At 27.7% G+C, this 16,691-nt stretch overlaps 1 protein-coding gene across 9 annotated transcripts in view; it reads left to right on the plus strand.

Annotated features, from left to right (window-relative positions):
• The window catches only part of bcas1 (brain enriched myelin associated protein 1), a 28,157-nt gene extending 26,675 nt beyond the window's left edge, over positions 1-1,482 (plus strand). For all 9 annotated transcript variants that reach the window (XM_051097002.1, XM_051097006.1, XM_051097001.1 and 6 more), the window contains one exon: positions 301-1,482. In XM_051097002.1, coding sequence (XP_050952959.1) covers positions 301-366 — 66 coding nt within the window. In that variant the 3' untranslated portion in view covers positions 367-1,482. The remainder of the gene's footprint in view (positions 1-300) is intronic.
• Positions 1,483-16,691: the final 15,209 nt, after the last annotated feature.

Consider the following 16,691-nt stretch of genomic DNA (forward strand, 5'->3'; position numbering starts at 1 on the left):
TTTGTCATGTAATATAAGCATAACTATCCACAATTACGGTTATTTTAAGCAGGATCATCCATGTCAATTATCTCGGATAAAAAAGTGATGACAACTAAATGATTGCAGATAATAAAGCACACAAATTCACCAAAGCTGTGCTTAAAAGGACGTGTCGAAGCAAGATCTGCTTTAGCAAATAAAGGCCCGGTTGTCAGACGGGTTTTGCTTTAGGCACAACTACGGACGAGTAGTAAAAAACACAGTTTACTTGCTAGCTAGGATCACTAATCTTGCGTTATGCGTTGGTGTGTCTCACAGGGCCAAAAACGCCATTCTGATGCCGGAGTGCAAACGGACCCTGTGGCACCCGAGAAGGCCAAATAAAACCCTGCCTTTGTTTTGATCGCTCATCTTTGCCAAAACCATTGGCAGCCATGCACATAAGAACATATTTACAAAAGTTGGGAGGTTTTATGCTGAATTGCAAGGCCCAAATTTAAAGTAAATATCAAGTAATAATCTAAATCCCCATGCATTTAGTGAAAGCAGAAGCAAGTGTAATGATATTCCTTGTTAAGCAAGTGCTATATGTGTTTATGACCGGAGGGAGGAACTTGTGTTGTTTTCTCGTAAAGAAACGTGTCGAGTTGCATGGTGTGGCATGAGATTGAAAAGTGAAAGTGAAAATGTAATCCTGCATTTAAGATCAACTCCCTTTTCTGTGCATGTTAAAATGTAAAGTATGTTAACTATACTAACACTACACTCATATTGCATTGCAATTTACATGCATTGCACATTGCATTTAAGATCCCGTTTCACCGGGCCGAAGCAAACATCACGCGTGTTTGCACGTGAAAGTAATTTCTTTATATAATCATACACTCTGTGATTGTGAAAACAATGACCTGTCATTTGCTTATTTCAATCACTGAAACCTACAAACCTACACATTTGATATTTCACTTAAAGTGCAAAACTTCTGAATCACTTTAATCGATCTATAGAAATCGAATTATTTATTTCACACAATGTCAATCGAATTGAACCCCAACGTACTTGGTTATTTAAGTTCAACCCAGTTTTCATTTCCACTTAGAAGGTTGTTTATTAATGTTGACTTACTAACTAAAACGCATTATAATTATTGTCTTTTTATTTGCTTGGCTGTCCAGTTCTGACCAGGGGAGACTAAACGTAATTTAGCTAGATAATGTTTTATTTTCTTTCTTATTTTTCTGAATGCATCACTTTGTTATTAGTATGAAATACATATGTGGTATACAATTATGCATATACAATGTACATTCAACTCTCTGCTGCAGTTGCATATGTTTCATGATTTTTTTTTTCCTAATTTTCTCTACATTTGTAAAGAGTAGATGGGCCTAATTCAAAATTCAGACTATATCCATGAATCTTCGACTTTCTCTATCTCCTTTGTTGCACTTTTGTCTATTTAACCAATTTATAAAAATAAAAGAATCATTTCTCTCTTGACTTGTTCTGTATTTATAAATAAATCACTAAAACATGTTTCCAAATCTTTTATGTAAATATACTGTATCTTCTAGTAATATATTTATTTGGCCATTTTTTTATTTGAAAATATTTGAAAATATAAAAATGTATTTTTGAAAGCATTTAACATAGTGTCACGCTTCAGGCAGGAACAGACTAACAACGACGTAATGAAGCGAAATATCTTTAATAATCCAAAAGGAACACTGGAAACACAGGGAGGTAACATTAACGTCCGACAAGGAAAGGGGGAAAACACAGGCTATATATACACAGACTGATTACAAACACTGGTGCAGACAATAAGGGAGATACCAAAACACACAGAGCTGCAGGGGGAAATGATGGGAGAAACCAATTAATCAGTCCAGGGGTGTGACACATAGTCTATATTTTGCCCTCCATATATTTCAGTTTAATAAAAGACATTCACCTGTCACATATAGTAAAGATTTAACCTAACTGTAGGCTACTCGATGAATAGAAATGTTTTTCTTTCTTTTTTTTATTTGTGGGTTTTTTTTTAATTTCAGAATAAAATGTGTAAAGTGTTTACAGGTGTAAAACCACTCTATTAGGTTTCCATATGGAGCAAAAATAAAATAAAATAAATGTTTAATATTAAAAAAAGCAGTAAATAAATAAATAAATACATTCACAAAATGAGAATATTTTATGTAAATATATCTTCTAATATATTTATTTGGACATTTTTTATATTTTAAAATATTTTTTAAAAATACATTTATTTTTTAAGCATTTAAAATAGTCTATATTTTGCCCTCTATATATTTCAGTTTAATAAAAGACATTCACATGTAACATATAATAAAAAATTAACCTAAATGTCAGCTACTCAATAATTAGAAAGAATTTTTTTTTTTTAATTTTCAGAAAAAAATGTGTGAAGTGTTTACAGGTGTAAAACCACTTTGTTAGGTTTCCATATGGTGCAAAAATGAAATATGGTAAAAATGAAAAATGGTCCATGTTTCCAAATTTTTTAATGTAAATATACCTTCTACTAATTTATTTATTTGGCCATATATATATATATATATATATATATATATATGTATTTAAAGCATTTAAAATAGGCTGTATTTTGTCCTATATGTATTTCAGTTTAATAAAAGACATTCACGTGTCACATATAATAAAGATATTATCTAAATGTAGGCTACTCAATGATTAGAAATGTATTTTTTGCCTTTGAAATATGTTTTAAAATACATTTTGGTAACTGAGTTTTTCTTATATTATTAATATATTGAGCTTCACAGTTTACAACATATATTTACCATATATGTGACCCTGGACCACAAAACCAGTCATAAGTAGCATGCGTATATTTGTAGCTTTGGCCAATAATACATCGTATGGGTCAAAATGATCAATTTTTCTTTTATGCCAAAAATCAGTAGGGTATTAAGTAAAGATCATGTTCCATGAAGATATTTTATAAATTTCCTACCTTAAAAATATCAAAACCTAATGTCTGATTAGTATTTTGCATTGCTAAGAATTTCATTTGTACAACTTTAAAGGTGCACCCTCAGATTCCAGATTTTCAAATAGTTGTATCTCGGCCACATATTTTCCTATCCTAACAAACCATACATCAGTGGAAAGATTATTTGTTCTCTTATGGCTGATTTGGTGGTCCAGGGTCACATATTTAAAATATATTTTGGCCAGGAAAAAAAATTATTATAGAATTTAACACACACACACACGCACACACACATAAATATAAAATATGGTTTTGTTTACAGCTAATTTCTAATAGTCTGATATTTGCAAAGAGAGCGTGTGGCAGGACCGCCTACAGGGCAACAAAAATTTGGAAAACAATTAACAAGTGACAAAAGATGCATAGCATTCTCAGTATTATTGTGAGTGCAGTGTGCTGCTGCATGCTTGTTTTTTTCCCGCGCAGGCGCATCTGTGTGTGTGTGTGTGTGTGTGTGGGATCACGGGTTTGGGGCTGGAAAGGGGTTTGCTGGAGGAGCCTTGTCAGCACTAATGTGTGTCACAGTCGACAGACAGAGAGATCAGAGTCTGGATCAGATTCCTAAAGCCTCAGGGGGCCGAGACCTTCCCAGAGTCTTAATTCTTCATTATTCTTTTCCACAATTATCTGTTTTATCCCAACACATTAATAAACCCAAACATTTGAATGTAATGTTAAAAATTTCATTTATTCCTGTGGTCAAAGCTGAATTTTCAGCATCATTACTTCAGTCTTTAGTGTCACATGATCCTTCAGAAATCATTCTAATAGACTGATTTGCTGCTCAAGAAACATTTAGACACACTCTCACACAGACATATGCAGCTGTTAGCTATAGATTTCCAGATTTTTTAGTAGTGCATGAGATGGATTTGTTAGGTGTGCTACCTTCAAGTATTTATAAATTAAAGAGAGCTGCTGACAGAGGGAGGCTAAACAGAGCTGCCATTGTCCAGCAGACTCATGACCGCTCTCATAACTGTCATGAACGCTTCTCTGAGAGAGATGTGATATCTTTGAGACCCTCACGCTAATCTTACACAAATGAGAATGAGGCCTGAAACCTGCTAAAGACATCAAAAAATCGTCATTGGCCCAATTCATTTTTAATATTGAAATAAAATGATATACAGCCTAATTAAGACACCCAGTGCTCTGATGCTGCCGTAATGTTACTGGGTTTACATAATCAAAATTGTGTAATTATGAACATGCAGCAAACATACAAAAGATCTCTTTGTTAATTATGATCATGTTGGCTACAATAACAAACTTTAGATGACGTAACTGTGGTCAAAAGTCTATTATAATAATTTCTTAAATGTTTATTAAAATTATATACTGATAAATATAATGTTTATTTTAATGTTATGAGATGACTGGATGATTTTATCTGATTTCCTATTGAACTGTCACCAATTGCAGTGGTCAAACTATTTAAAATATAGTAAATTACGCTACAAACTCGATAATAATGCACAATGTTTTCATCTAACATGTATTCTAAGGTGCAGCTCGTCATATTAATGAGCAGGGCTCTCAAGTTTTGGAAAAAGTTTGGAGTGAGATTACTATTAGGGGAGGAGCCTCTCAAATATTTGCAGCAGCAGCCTCTCAGCTCCATGCAATTCTCTCAAGTTTTTGCTATAAGTTCAATTTTGTCTATTGTTCAAAATTGACCAGCACAAAATAGAAATTATCACAACTGGTAAATCTGAAAAAAGTCAAATTCGTACAACATAAAATAAAACGTTTTATATATTTCAAAAATATAAATGTATCAAAAATAAAAAGAAAGTTGGCCCCAAACGAGCCAAATTAACAGCAGTGCTCAATGTACATACTGTACACATACAGTAGGATTGCAGAACCTGCCCTGAGCATGTAGCCTATGTCAAGTGTGTGTGTGTGTGTGTGAGAGAGAGAGAGAGAAGGCCTACACATTTCAACTTATGAATGGCACATTTTGATGCCTCGATGACAGTGGTACACTGTAAAAAATAAAAAACACAATTTGTTGAGTCAGCTTAAAATAATTTGTTACCCTGCTGCCTTAAAATTTTAAGTTCAGTCAACTCAGATTTGTTTATTCAACTTGAAATGTTAAGTTGTACTAAGTAACAACTTAGATATTTGTGTTTGCTAAACTTAACAGATGGGTAAGTAACCCAGCTGCCTTAAAATTTTAGTTGATTCAACTCAAATATCTAAGCTGTCACTTAGTATAATTTAACATTTCAAGTTGAATAAAGTTTTTTTGAGTTGACTGAACTTAAAATTTTAAGGCAGCCAGGTTACAAATTATTTTAAGTTGACTCAACAAATTGTTTTTTACAGTGTAGGGGCTCGAACTTAACTACACTAACTAGTAATGGAATGATGTCATTTAATAACAAAATAAAATCTGTTACAGTTACTGAGAAACAATGTACAGTTAAATTACAGTTGCTTATGAAAATGTTAACGATTCACACACACACATTTGATTTCCCAAATTGCATTGACTGGTCTAAAATATGAGACACCAATGTTTCAGGAGTTTAGGACACAGAACAGGACACATGCTTATTTGATAACTGAATTTTAGAAAAGTAATCAAAAAGTAATCGAATGTAATCAGTTACATTACTTTTAAAGCACTTAAAATAGTTTGCTTATTTCAGTTAATGTCACAAAACTAGCGAGCTAAGCCAGTAGTGGTGCTGACATTGTCCTATAAAGTGAGTCATTTATTCATCTGAAATGATGAATCATTATTCAAATTAAGAATTCTGAGCACATTTGATTTAGATCAGGATTTTGGAGCGGGTTCGCGAATCATTTGTTTCAGTTCGTGGCTTCGGAGCGCGAATCATTTGAATTTGATCGGAAATTTGGAGAGGCTTCGCGAATCATTTGATTCAGATCCAAAGAAATCATCTTTATAAAACCGCTGCTGTATTGCTGGTTTTACATAATAACAACAACAGTAAAACATAATAACAGCAATAAACTTTAGATGACATGAAAAAGTCAAAAGTTTAAAAGCGAAAATGTTAAGGTAGATGGATGTCTCCACCAATGTCAAAATGAAACCTTCGCCACCGAGAGTGAGGAAATGATGACAGAACTTTTATTTTAAAATGAATTGTACTTTTAACTTCCCATATTAAAAATTTTTTTAAATCCTCTATGTTGTTATATATATATATATATATATATATACACACTACCGTTCAAAAGTTTGGGGTCAGTACATTTTTATTTTTTTTTTTTTTTTTTTTTTTTTTTTTAAGAAATTAATACTTTTATTCACCAAGGATGTATTAAGTTAATAATTAAAAGTTTATTAAAGGTTAATAATAAATAATTTACATTGTTATAAAATATTTATATTTTGAATAAACACTGTACTTTTTAAACTTGTTATTCATGAAAAAATCCTGAAAAAAAAAAAAAAAAATCACAGGTTCCAAAAAATATTTGGCAGCACAACTGTTGATATTATCCAACATTGATCATTCTAATAATAAATCCGCATATTAGAATGATTTCTGAAGGATCATGTGACACTTAAGACTGGAGTAACAGCTGATAAAAATTCAGCTTTTCATCACAGGAATAAATTCTATTTTAAAGTATGTTAAAATAAAAAACATTATTTTATATTGTAAAAAACATTTTGCAATATTACTGTTTTTTTTTCTATATTTTTAATCAAATAAATGCAGCCTTGATGAGCATAAGAGACTTCTTTAAAGACTATTACAAGTCTTACTGACCCCAAACTTTTGAACGGTAGTGTATATATATATCAAAACTGCTTACTATCACTTGTTTCACTTATGCCTTATGTGGTAATTTTGTTTACTGTATGCAAACTGATGAAACTCTTTAACTTTTTGGTTCTGCAATATAAATGTATTAAGTACAAAAATAGACGTATTCCTCTTATCACTTTTTAATTTAATTTTATATAAAAACTCTTTGTTAAACTACCTTGTTCTACCATATAAATATATTAAACAAAGAAATCCTCTTCTTTATCACTTTTTATTTTATTTTTAAAAAATTCTTTGTTCTACCATATAAATATGTACTGAATTAAAAAATCACTTTTTAATTTTCTTAGATGTGATTTATGAAATCCCTCTGGTAAAATTCCTCGTTCTACCACAAGGTGTCTCTGCGATTCTCAACTGTTTTTGTTCAGAACCCAGATTTGACATGAAACCATGTTTTCCAACCTCTTTTTTCTTAAACACTCTCACAGCTCCATGTGTACAGCCCTATTACTCCTTCATAAACACCACACCAGAAATATGCTCATTTTTACTCACATTACAGAGGATATTATTAATCATTTTTCTTCATAAATGAATGAAGTCACTTAAAAATAAAAAAGGACAATGTCACTCAAAACTCCCCATCGTCATCTTTAATCTGCTACAAGTTTCATCCACCTTCAACACGTCATGTTGCTTTGTCTGCTTTCCTTAAAAAGGAACTGAAACAAAGCTGAATAAAACGTTCCAACTACCCTCTTCAACTTTCTTATGTTTTTATTTTATTTTCCTGAATTTGTATACAACCTAGAACTTCATCACTTTAGCATTGTATTTTCCTGTTGTCTAATGTGTACCGTTTGTTGAGAAGCACTGATCTGTGAGCAGCACGTCCTGTTTATTTATTTCTGATAGATCATTTCAAGCATATTTTTAATTTCTCACAGTCCATTATTGGGGAAATTGTATTCTCCATTTGAACAGACAGGAAGTTATTTTCAAAGGTGTTTTCCCGACTTCTGTCATCTCGCATGCTGTATGTAGGGGAGCTGGTTTCAGAAGAATCCACCCTCACTAAAACAAACTTCTTGAAAATCATAGTAAGCAGGATGAGGTGTGAAGCTGAGGTGAGTGCGTAAACAGTGAGGAACGTTTCCCCCACTGTCTGTCTCACATCACAGCATTTTCCATTTCAAAAGCTCCAAGATTTTCACCCTCACTGGTGCATTTGCAGGACAAAAGAGCCCTAACAGTGACATTCTGCCCATTCACTTCTGTTTATTGGTAAAAACTCACCACCTTTAAAATCACTTATGCACAAGGCACAAATAGTTAACCTTGGTGTAACAAAAACGAAAGTCAGAATGCTTGCTTGACACAAGCTGATTTGTAGAGAGATTAAACTCAATGGTAAATATGATCTAAGACTTTTGTTTCTCTTCTTCTTCTGCTCAGCAAGTCCTGTAACCAACTAAATCTAGTCAACAAATAAATTAAAATGTAAAAATTATAAATAACTTGTTATAAATATCCAATAATTTAAATAAACACATTTATTTATTCATTTATTTATTTATTTCTGAATAAATAGTTCATTGTTCATTTCTGGGAGTAGAGGTGTGTTGGTTGTTGTTTTGATCTATGAATGTATTTCGTTCTGCCAAGCAGGAAGTAATTTATATTCAGTAATTTATTTATTATGTAAACAATGGTTTTAAACTATTTACTTAACATTTGAACAGTGGTTTAAACAATTTGATTTTATTATATTATTTTTTACTTTTTAAACAATGGTTTAAACAAATGAATTCAATAATGTTACCACCACTGCAAAGTCATTTGATTAAAGATAACAACTTTGCAATTAAAATAATATTGATATAAAATAATAGAATTACAGCTAGGTTTTATTTAATATTTATCTATCATTTAAACAATGGTTTACAAAAATAAAATCAATAATGATACCACCACCACAAAGCAATAATTAAAGTTTTTTATTATTATTATTATTTTTAATTTTTAAGTTATTTTATTTTATTATTATTATTTTTAAATTATTTTTTACTATTTAAACAATTGTTTAAACAAATTAATTAAAATATGATACCACCACTGCAAAATCTTTTGATTAAACAACTTATTTATCATTCCAACAATGGTTTACACAAATAAAATCAATAATGATACCACCACCACAAAAAGCAATATTTAAAGATTGTTTAATTCATTTTACATTTAAATTTTTATTTTATTTTATTTTATTTTATTTTATTTTATTTTATTTTATTTTATTTTATTTTATTTTATTTTATTCTTATTTAAACAATTGTTTAAACTAATGAATTCAAAAATGATACCACCACTGCAAAATCTTTTGATTAAAAATAACAACTTTGCAATTAAAATAATATTGATATAAAATAATAGAATTAGAGCTAGGTTTTATTTTGTTGTTTGTATTTATTATTTAAACAATGGTTTACAAAAATAAAATGAATAATGATACTACCACCACAAAAAGCAATAATTAAAGACTTTAAATTAATTTTAAATTTAACTAATTATTTTATTTTATTTTATTTTATTATTGATTACTATTTAAACAATTGTTTAAACAAATGAATTCAATAATGATACCACCACTGCAAAAACTTTTGATTAAAGATAACAACTTTGCAATTAAAATAATATTGATATAAAATAATAGAATTAGAGCTAGGTTTTATTTTGTTATTTTTAATTTTTATGTATCATTTAAACAATGGTTTTCACAAATAAAATCAATAATGATACCACCACCACCACCACCACAAAAAGCAATAATTAAAGATTTTTAATTCATTTTAAATTAATTATTTTTTATTATTTTATTTTGTTCATATTCCTCATGCATGGGAGATAATAATAATCCCCCATATTTATGACAGTCTTTGCATTAATAGGAGAAACAAATTTGTATAGGGCTGATTCCCGACAGTGAGCAGTTGAGGCTGAACAATGCAGTCAGCTGCTCCTGACACATCAAGACAAAACCAGGCTTCAGCAAACTTCACAATCCACTCAGAGCATCACACATGTGTGCCGTCTGCTCAACACACACATACACACACACACAATATACATGCTTTTAATGAATTCCATTTTCATCAGTGTACTCTGTTTGCTAAGCTGTGCTGTTATGTTAGCAGCTGTAATGCAGAACTTGCAGAACTTACAGCAAGTACATTTAAAAAATAATAATAGAATTAGAGCTAGTTTCTATTTATGTTTTCATTTTTTTTTAGTTTTTAATTTAATTTAATTTAATTTAATTTAATTTTATTTTATTTTATTTTATTTTATTTTATTTTATTTTATTTTATTTTATTTTATTTTATTTTATTTATCATTTAAGCATTGGTTTAAACAATTACAATCAACCACTGCAAAAACAAAAATTAAAGATAACAACTTTGCAATTATAATAATATTGATATAAAAACAATAGAAATAGAGCTGAATATTTTTTTGATTATTTTAAATATATAAGTAATACAATGTATATATAAAAATGTATTTATATAATAAATACTAACTAAAACTATAGTAGTATATCAATGATACTGAAATAACATGATCAAAAATTTTGTCTGTGAAACAACTTTTTTGTTTTTTGAAATAAAATAAACATGCCATAACTAAAATGTAAATAAAATAAAAAATACAAAAATATTATTTAGGCTAGTTAGCTAGTAAGATAACTAAACGTAAATGTAATAAATTATGTAAATTAAATTGTATAAAAATCTAAAACAGTCGCTTGACATATAATTTTATTATTATTACTATTATTATTATTTATTTATTATTTAAACATTGGTTTAAACATCAATAATGATACCACCACTGCAATAACAACTTTGCAATTAAAATAATATTGATATAAAAATAATAGAATTAGAGATAGATTTTTATTTCATTTTATTTTATTTTATTTATTATTTTATTTTATTTTAATGAGCAAAAAACAAAATTTAAGATAACAACTTTGCAATTAAAATAATATTGATATAAAAATAATAGAATTAGAGATTTATTTTATTTTATTTACAGAATCCACCCTGAAGTCTTTGATATTCTCATCCTTTCTTCTATATATATATATATATATATATATATATAGACAGACAGAGAGAGAGAGAGAGAGAGAGAGAGAGAATTTAATTTAATTTAATTTTATTTATTAGTTTTATAGTTTATATATATTATTTTAGTATTTTTAATATATTTTATGATATTTCAGGTAATGTTCATTGCATTAATATCTGTCTATCTATCTATCTATCTATCTATCTATCTATCTTTAAGGGTATGTATGTTTACTCAACTCTTTTTATGTGTGACGTTTTTGTGTGTGATTATCTAAAAGTTGTTTATGTGTCACCTAATCAGTGAGTAGCTTTTCTTTCTCAAACGTTGTGCTGATGCCTTCTGCCCTACTTTTGGTCCATCATTATTGGCTGACTGGCCATTTGGCTTGATATTATCCTCAGGGGAACAGCACAACCCCCTCCCAGCTAACGCTCGGGACGCTGCCATTTATTACCACTGCAAAACTGGCTTATTAGGAAGTGCAACTATCAGAGAGACATGACAAACGTATCTAGTTGGACTGGATGGCCAAGATTATATTGTTTGTAAACTCATGCAAATCAGCTGGATACTGGTGAATCATGTTTAAATGATCAAACCTGTCATTTCCTCCTCGAAGAGGCTAATCTGAGCAGCGCAAACAAAGACACCGCACTAATGATGAGCTTTTGCTGTGACTGATTCGTAACAGTATCACAAAACCATCATCCAGATCTGAAGAACCGCAATGGAGATAATTCAGGGTAGATAGGAATCGGATTAATACTTAACTTAACTGAAACCATAAAAAAAACCTTTTTCTTTACTTGAAATAAACACTGAAACAAAACATATACAAACTAAATAAATAACATATTAGTATATAAATAAATATCAAAAAGTACTAAAATAATATATATAGATTAACTGTAAAAGTAAATTTAAAACTATATATATATTTTATTGCAGCTAGTTGCTTTTATATGCTTTTTTTATGCTTTTTTTTAACTTAAAATAAAAATAAAAAAACAACAAAAAAAAAACACTATAACAATACTAAAACTTTAACTAAAATTAAGATAAAAAATATATATAAAATACTAGTAAACAGAAATTAACATAAATATTAATCAAAGCTATAATAGTATATCAGTGATACAAAATAGCATTGATAAAAACTTTTACTAAATAAAGATTAACTGAAATAGAAAAATATATATATAACATAACATAATATTATTTAATAATACAAAATTATTCCAGCTAGTTGCCAAAGTAAACTTTTCTCATTTTCGATTAGTTTAGTTAAAGTACTATAATACTGTATTTAAAATTTACTAAAATATGAAAATTTGTTTAAGCAATATGTAGAATATATACACTTATTACATAGTTAGTTATACACAAAAATAATTTAATAAATTAAAATAATAAAATATACTTTAAAAAGTATATATATATATATATATATATACATACAAAAATAATAAAATATAAAAACACAACATTAATAAAACTTTAACTAAAATTAAAGTGAAACTATAATAAAATGAAAAGAAATTAAAAAATGAAAATTAAATAAATATTAATCTAAACTGTAATAATATATCAATGGTATTTAAATAGCACTGATAAAAATTTGGTGTCAAACACAATATTTTTGTTATTTACAATATTTTTGTTATTTGAAATAAAATAAACACTAGTTAGTATGTTTTATTTCAGATAGTTAGCTCGTAAAATAAACTAAATATAATAAATTCTATAAATGAACCTATATAATCAATATACAGTAAATTAAATCATATAAAATGGCTGCTTGAAAAACAATTATATATATATATATATATATATATATATTTCATATACCTTCTATTTATCAAAGAATCCTGTTCATCCTAAAAAATCAGCTTTTATCACAGTGTTAAATTAAATTTTAAAATATTTTCAGAAAGAAAACTGTTATTTTAAATTCTAAAAAAATTCAAAATATTACTGTTTTATAACAGTAATATAATATAATATAATATAATATAATATAACTATAACTAGAATAAATGAAAATTTATTTTAACAATATTTAGGATATATAAAATGAATAAAATTACTGATCTGAAAAAATCAATACTGTATAAAGTGCTATACAAATAAAATAAAAAATCTAAAATCTAAAAAGAAAAACATTAAAATAAGTCAAAACTATAACAGTCAAAACTATAACTGTATTTAAATGATTCTAAAATATCACTGATAATAATGTTGTGTGTAAAGCATTGAACTAAAACTTTTTTACCAACACAACTTCAGTCTCCCCTCAGTCTGGATGTACAGGCGGTCTTTCATCAGCGCAGACATAATAATGGCGTTCCTGATTCCTGCTGCCCCCAAAGCCTTTGTGATGTCAGAACAATAGGACGTGAGCGGGAGGCCTCGAGTCACATGTGCTGCTTTGATTAACATTTGACACTGCTGTGTGTGACACACACTCAGGATACAGCAAGAATAATCCAGGTGAAAGACAGTTCAGCTCAGTTTGTTATCAATACATTTTGCTTTACAAACGGAAACAGATGAATACGCTCATTTAAGTCATAAAAAAAGGACATGTAATTAAGAATCCTCTCATTTTAGACTAAGATGTAGCAGCAGTGACTTCTAGTGTCATCTTTGTTATGTCAATATTTACAGCTGACAAACATGTCTCTGTGACTGATATCACACAACACTGCTATAATGTGAATCATCGTATTTATATGTGGATGATAATGTACAATGAGTCTGTCATGATCACGAAAATAAACCCTGGCGAGGATGATTAGCTCTTCGTAATATTATAACTGCCTGACTGTACATTATCACACTTATTACATAGTTACTTATATAAAAAAAGTATAAATAAAGAAAATAAATTATAGTTTATTATAAAGTATTAAACTATGAATATATTCCTATATCCTAATATTGCTAAATCTTAACCACAAGTATAATAGTATATCAGTGATACTAAATAACCCTGATAAAAACGTTTGTATGTGAAATACAACTTTTTTGTTATTTGAAATAAAATTAACATTAAGTAAATAAAATAAATAAAATATGTATATTTAAAATATAAAAAAACATAAATAAAACTATATAAGTAATATAAATGACATAAATAATATTTAAAAAATGTAAATCTATATAAAAATGTATATAATTAATTATAATATAAAGTATATAACATTAATAAAAACAATACAGACAAAAAATGTCTGTGAGAAACAACTTCTTACGTTATTTGAAATGGAAAAAAAAGTGAAATAAAATAAAATATTAAAAAAAGTATTTAAAATATAAAAAATAATATAAATTACATAATATTAAAAATATGAATTTATATAAAAATATATATCATTTATTATAATATATAAAAATAATAAAAGCAATATAGACAAAAATGATAAAATATGCAAAAACAACAAAATTACTAAAACGCAAGTAAAAAAAGTAAAACGTAAATGTAAAATTAAAGTGGAAATAAAAAAAACAAAAGTGAAATAAAATAAAATATCAAATAAGTATTTAAAATATAAAAATTTGCATAAATAAAATTACATAATATAAATTACATAAATAATATATAAAAAATAAATGTATATAAAAATGTATCTAATTTATTATAATATATAAAATTAAAAACAATATAGACAAAAATGATAAAATATACAAAAACAACAATATTACTAAACCTTAATTTAAAAAAGTACAAGATAAAAGTAAAATTGAAGTGGAAATATGACAAAAACAAAAATTAAATAATATAAAAATTAAATAAATAAATAAATAATATAAATATTATATAAATAATAATGTAATAAAATATATGAAATAAATATTATATAAAAATAAAAATAATAACATAAAAATAAATATTAATAAAAAAAACATTTTTCTTATTTAAAATTAAACAAACATTAACTGAAATAAAATTTTAAAAAAATTAACTTTAAAAATTTTAAAAAGCTAGTAAAATAACAAACTAAATATAACAAATGATATCAATTAAACTATACAAATAATATCTAAATAATATAATATATGGTATATATATATATACACATACATATTATTTCTGAAGGATCCAAATTCAGCTTTGCATCACAGGAATAAATTACATTTTTAAATATTTTCAGATAGAAAACAGTTTTTAAATTGTAATAATATTTTTACTGTTTTTAATGTATTTTTGATCAAATGGTGATATATATATATATATATATATATATATATATATATATAAAGAGTTGAGCTGCAACACCAGCTAAAAGCCATCTCGGTCAAAAATGAGATAATGATACTAAGTGAATGCTTCTGACACATAGTATTCATCCATCAAATGCTTTTACTTCAAACTTACTAAATTCCAGCCTCAGCCCAATCAGAAGTACCAGTACTTACATAGCAACCTATACAAAGTAGCCAGAAAGAAATGCTCATTTTAAAGAAAAACATTAGATGTATCTAGAGGCCTTTGCATCTGAACTCTTTAAATATATATTTCTAACAAGAAAATAAGTATGAGCCGCTGTGCACTTGTTACTCAGCAGATTATTGTCAGGATTATCATGCGTTAGATCACCAGATCAGACATGAACTGAAGCTGAGCGACTGAACAATCTTCTTAAAAGCCTGTTTTGTAAACTTTCCCCCATCATGCAGTGCAATACTTTCCATTATGGAAACCAGCAACTGAGACTTAACGACTGGGTTCGAGTCTTGGAATGACATCATTTAGTGTGCACTAAACAAATGGTCCAAAAATCGCTCCTTGAGGTCTCTGGGCAGTTTATTGCTGCTGAACAGAGACTGATGTGGATTTGTTGACTGTGTGGTCCTGCTGACAGCTGTGAGCCGCAACTGAGAGCCTCTCTCTCACAGAAATGATCGCAATAGAGCATGCGTCTGTAAGCCAGCATTCACAGCACAGATGAATGGGAAGCACACAACACAGCACTGCCTGGACTCTCTTCAATGGATTTACTGTAGCTACAAAAGAATGGGAGATTTGACTTTGGAAACTCAAATTAATAGTTCCTGCCAAAGAAATCCTTTATGACACTACAAAGGTTCGGACCAATAATCAATGCCTCATTATATGAGCCAGATGTCATACATGTATTAGAATTTAAATTGATGTAAAGTCATTTCAAATCTTTTTTTTTTTTTTTTTTTTTTTTTTCTTTTAATAATCTTGTTTAGCTGAAAATTGCCAAATATAGAAATAATAATAATAATGTTACAGGTTTATTCTCAGAATATTGCAACTTTACTGTCATAATGCTACAACTTTATTCTCTCAATTTTTACTTTATCTTTAAAATACTACAACTTTTTTTCTCAAAATATTACTTTATTACTAAAATATAACTTTAATCTCACATTGCTGACTTTATTCTCACAATTTTGATTTTATTTGATTTATTTGTTTTACAAATATTTGTTGTTGTTTTACGTGGTTCTAAAGCGCAGTCATTATATTTTATTTATTGTAATATTTATTGTAATATTTATTCCCAAAATATTACAATTTTACTGTCATACTTTCTTCTTACAATTTTAAACCTTTTTTTAATCTTGTGTAGTTGAAAATCACCAAATATAAAATTAATAATTTTCAAATCAACAACAACAACAATAATAATAATAATAATGTTATGGCTTTATTCTCAAAATATTACCACTTTACTCTCATTCTACTACAACTTCATTCTCACAATTTTGACTTTATCTTCAAAATACTATAGACTTTTATTTTA

The sequence above is a fragment of the Labeo rohita genome, chromosome 23 (genome assembly GCF_022985175.1).
Source record: "Labeo rohita strain BAU-BD-2019 chromosome 23, IGBB_LRoh.1.0, whole genome shotgun sequence".
NCBI lineage: Eukaryota > Metazoa > Chordata > Actinopteri > Cypriniformes > Cyprinidae > Labeo > Labeo rohita.